Genomic DNA, 3,729 nt, shown 5'->3' with positions numbered 1-3,729 from the left:
AGGGAAGGTGCCGGGAGTGGAGGTTGGGTCGGTGGGGGGTGTGGATCTGACAAGGGAGTCGCGGAGGGAGTGGTCTTTACGGAAAGCTGATAGGGGAGGGGAGGGAAATATATCCTTGGTGGTGGGGTCCGTTTGGAGGTGGCGGAAGTGACGGCGGATGATGTGCTGTACATGGAGATTGGTGGGATGGTAGGTGAGGACCAGTGGGGTTCTGTCCTGATGGCGGTTGGAGGGGCGGGGCCTGGTGGCGGTTGGAGGGGCGGGGCTTGTAAAGCTCAATCAGGTCCCCCCTCAATCTTCTTTTTTCTAATGGAATCAGTCCTAACCTACTCAACCTCTCTTCATAGCTAGCACCTTCCATTCCAGGCAATGTGCTCGTAAACCTTCTCTGCACCCTCTCCAAAGCGCCCACATCCTTTTGGTAATGTGGCGACCAGAACTGTACACAGTATTCTAAATGTGGCCGAACCAATGTCTTGTACAATTGTAACATGATCTGCCAGCTCTTATACTCAATACCCCATCCTATAAAGGCAAGCATACCATATGCCTTCTTGGCCACCTGTGCAGCCACCTTCAGGGTACAACGGACCTGCACTCCCAGATCTCTCTGCTCATCAACTTTTCCCAAGGCTCTTCCATTCATTGTATAATTCGCTCTAGAATTAGACTTGCCTAAATGCATCACCTCACATTTGCCTGGATTGAATTCCTCCTTCTCCGCCCAACTTTCAAGTCTATCTATATCCTCCTGTATTCTTTGATAGTTCCCCTATGCTTTCTGCTGCTCCACCAATCTTTGTGTCATCTGCAAACGTGCTGATCATACCAACAGTGCCCTCTTCCACATTATTTATGTATATTACAAACAACAGTGGCCCCAACACTGACCCCTGTGGAACACCACTGGTCACCTTTCTCCATTTCGAGAAACTCCCTTCAACCACTACTCTCTGTCTCCTGTTGCTCAACCAGTTCTTTATCCACCTGCTAGAACACCCAGCACACCATGTGACTTCACTTTCTCCATTAATCTAACATGGGGAACTTTATCAAACACCTTACTAAAGTTCATGTATATGACATCTACAGCCCTTCCTTCATCTATCAACTTGGTCGCTTCCTCAAAGAACTCTATTAAGTTGGTACGGCATGATCTACCCAGCACAAAACCATGTTGGCTAGCACTGATAAGCCCATTCTTTTCCAAATATAAATAGATTTTATCCCTCAGTACCTTCTCCAGCAACTTTCCCACCACTGATGTCACGCTCACTGGTCTGTCGTTGCCTGGAGTATCCCTACTACCCTTCTTGTACAGGGGGACATGAGCAACCCTCCAGTCCTCCGGCACCTCACCTGTGTTTAAGGATGCTACAGCTATTTCCTCTCTCGGCTCAATCGGCAACCTGGGATAGATCCCATCCGGTCCTGGGGATTTGTCCACCATGAGCAACCCTCCAGTCCTCCGGCACCTCACCTGTGTTTAAGGATGCTACAAATTTATCTGTCAGGACCCCAGCTATTTCCTCTCTCGGCTCAATCGGCAACCTGGGATAGATCCCATCCGGTCCTGGGGATTTGTCCACCTTAATATCCTTTAACCTACCCAACACATCTTCTCTCCTTATGTCAATGTGGTTCAGAGTAAACAAACTTCTATTTCTAATCTCAGCATTCATCATGCCCCCCTCCTCAGTGAACACTGATGCAAAGTAATCATTGAGAATCTCACCCACTTTCTCAGGTTCGACACACAGCCTTCCTTCCTTATCCTTTAGTGGATCAATCCTTTCTCTTGCTTCTTATATATGAATATAAGGCTTTGGGATTCTCCTTAATTCTGCTCGCTAAAGTTATTTCATGACCCCTTTTAGCCCACTTGATTCCTCATTTAAGATTATTCCTACTCTCCTAATATTCCTCCAAGTCCCATTCTGTTTTTAACTGCCTGGATTTTATGTACACTTCCCTTTTCCTCTTGGCTAGTCGCACAATTTCTCCTGTCATCTACGGTTCACAAATCTTGTCTTTCCTACCCCTTGCACTATCTTTAACCTATCTTTGAAAGCCTCCCACGTATCAAATGTGGACTTCCCTTCAAATAGCTGTGTCCAATCCACATTTCCCAGCTCCTGCCTAATTTTGCTATAATTGGCCTTGGACCAGTTTAGTACTCCTCCCTTAGGACCACTCTCATCTTTGTCTACAAGTATTCTAAAACTTACAGAATTGTGGTCACTGTTCCCAAAGAAATCCCCCACCGCAACTTCTACCACCTGGCTTAGCTCATTCTCCAAGACCAGGCCCAATATGGCCCCTTCCTTCATCACACTATTGACACAAATGTCTGTTTGTTTCTACTCTTTGTATCCTGTTTACCAACCAGTTCTCTATCTACGTCAGTACACTATCCCCAATCCCATTCTCTTGAATATTAAACACTAATATCTTAGATCTGACTTTATCAAAAGCCTTCTGAAATTCCAAGTAAACTACGTCTAGTGGAATGCACAACACTTTTCACTGAATCTTGGTACATGTGAAAACAATAAATCATACTCAACCTCATTAATTCTACCAATTACATCTTCAAATGATTTCCCTTTGATAAATCCATGCTGATTCTGTCTGATCCTGTCACCGTTTTCCAAGTGCTCTGCTATTTAACCTTTTGTAATGGGCTCTGGAAGTTCCCACATTGCTATTAGTGGGAGCTTGCTGTGCACAAATGGCCGTCTCATTTCTTACATTTCAATATTTCAAAAATGTTTTGTTTACAGAATGTGGAGAGCCAGTTGATGGAGCAGCCCAGACTGAAGCTAGACAGAGAAACCAGTGTGGACACAGGCTACCCAGCATCTCTGGGGACTCCGATCATAGGCTTGGAGGCTGATATGAAAGAACATATTGGACCTGTTGTACAGTAAGTCTAAATGTTTAACATGTACATTGTAGAACTGCTGAGCTAAACAAGCATCCACACTACCCTGTGGAAGTCAGGCCAAAGATCTCAAACCTTTGAGTGCAGTGGTGATTAGGTCTCTGGACAGTTATATTGTGCCTTACATTTGTCCCATCAAGAGTTATGTGATATTATAAATGGGAGAAATGCAACATGAAAAAAAAGGATTAGGAGAGCTAAGAGAGGGCATAACCTTTGAGTGCAGTGGTGATTAGGTCTCTGGACAGTTATATTGTGCCTTACATTTGTCCCATCAAGAGTTATGTGATATTATAAATGGGAGAAATGTAACATGGAAAAAAAGGGATTAGGAGAGCTAAGAGAGGGCATGAAAAATCTTTGGCGGGTAGGATCAAGGATAACCCCAAAGCATTTTATGCGTATGTGAGAAACATGAGAATGACGAGAACGAGAGTAGGTCCAATCAAGGTCAGTAGTGGGAGACTGTGTATTGAGTCGGAAGAGATAGGAGAGGTCTTGAATGAGTACTTTTCTTCAGTATTTACGAATGAGAGGAACCGTATTGTTGAAGAGGAGAGTGTGAAATGGACTGGTAAGCTAGAGAAGATACATGTTAGGAAGGAAGATGTGTTGGGCGTTTTGAACACCTTGAGGATAGACAAGTCCCCCGGGCCTGATGGGATATATCCTAGGATAATGTGGGAAGCAAGAGAGGAAATTGCAGTACCGTTGGCAATGATCTTCTCATCTTCACTGTCAACGGGGGTGGTACCAGGGGACTGGAGAGCGGCGAATGTTGTGCC

The 3,729-nt window shown here is 44.9% G+C and overlaps 1 protein-coding gene across 1 annotated transcript in view; it reads left to right on the top strand.

Annotated features, from left to right (window-relative positions):
* Positions 1–3,729, top strand: part of LOC122558021 (ciliogenesis and planar polarity effector 1-like) — a 77,987-nt gene that overhangs the window by 51,178 nt on the left and 23,080 nt on the right. Inside the window, exon 8 of the mRNA XM_043706355.1 lies at positions 2,784–2,926. Coding sequence (XP_043562290.1) covers positions 2,784–2,926 — 143 coding nt within the window. The remainder of the gene's footprint in view (positions 1–2,783; positions 2,927–3,729) is intronic.

The sequence above is a fragment of the Chiloscyllium plagiosum genome, chromosome 16 (assembly GCF_004010195.1).
Source record: "Chiloscyllium plagiosum isolate BGI_BamShark_2017 chromosome 16, ASM401019v2, whole genome shotgun sequence".
NCBI classification, from domain to species: Eukaryota; Metazoa; Chordata; class Chondrichthyes; order Orectolobiformes; family Hemiscylliidae; genus Chiloscyllium; species Chiloscyllium plagiosum.
The sequence above is the reverse complement of the archived record's forward strand: the minus strand, read 5'-3'. Positions and strand labels throughout refer to the sequence as shown.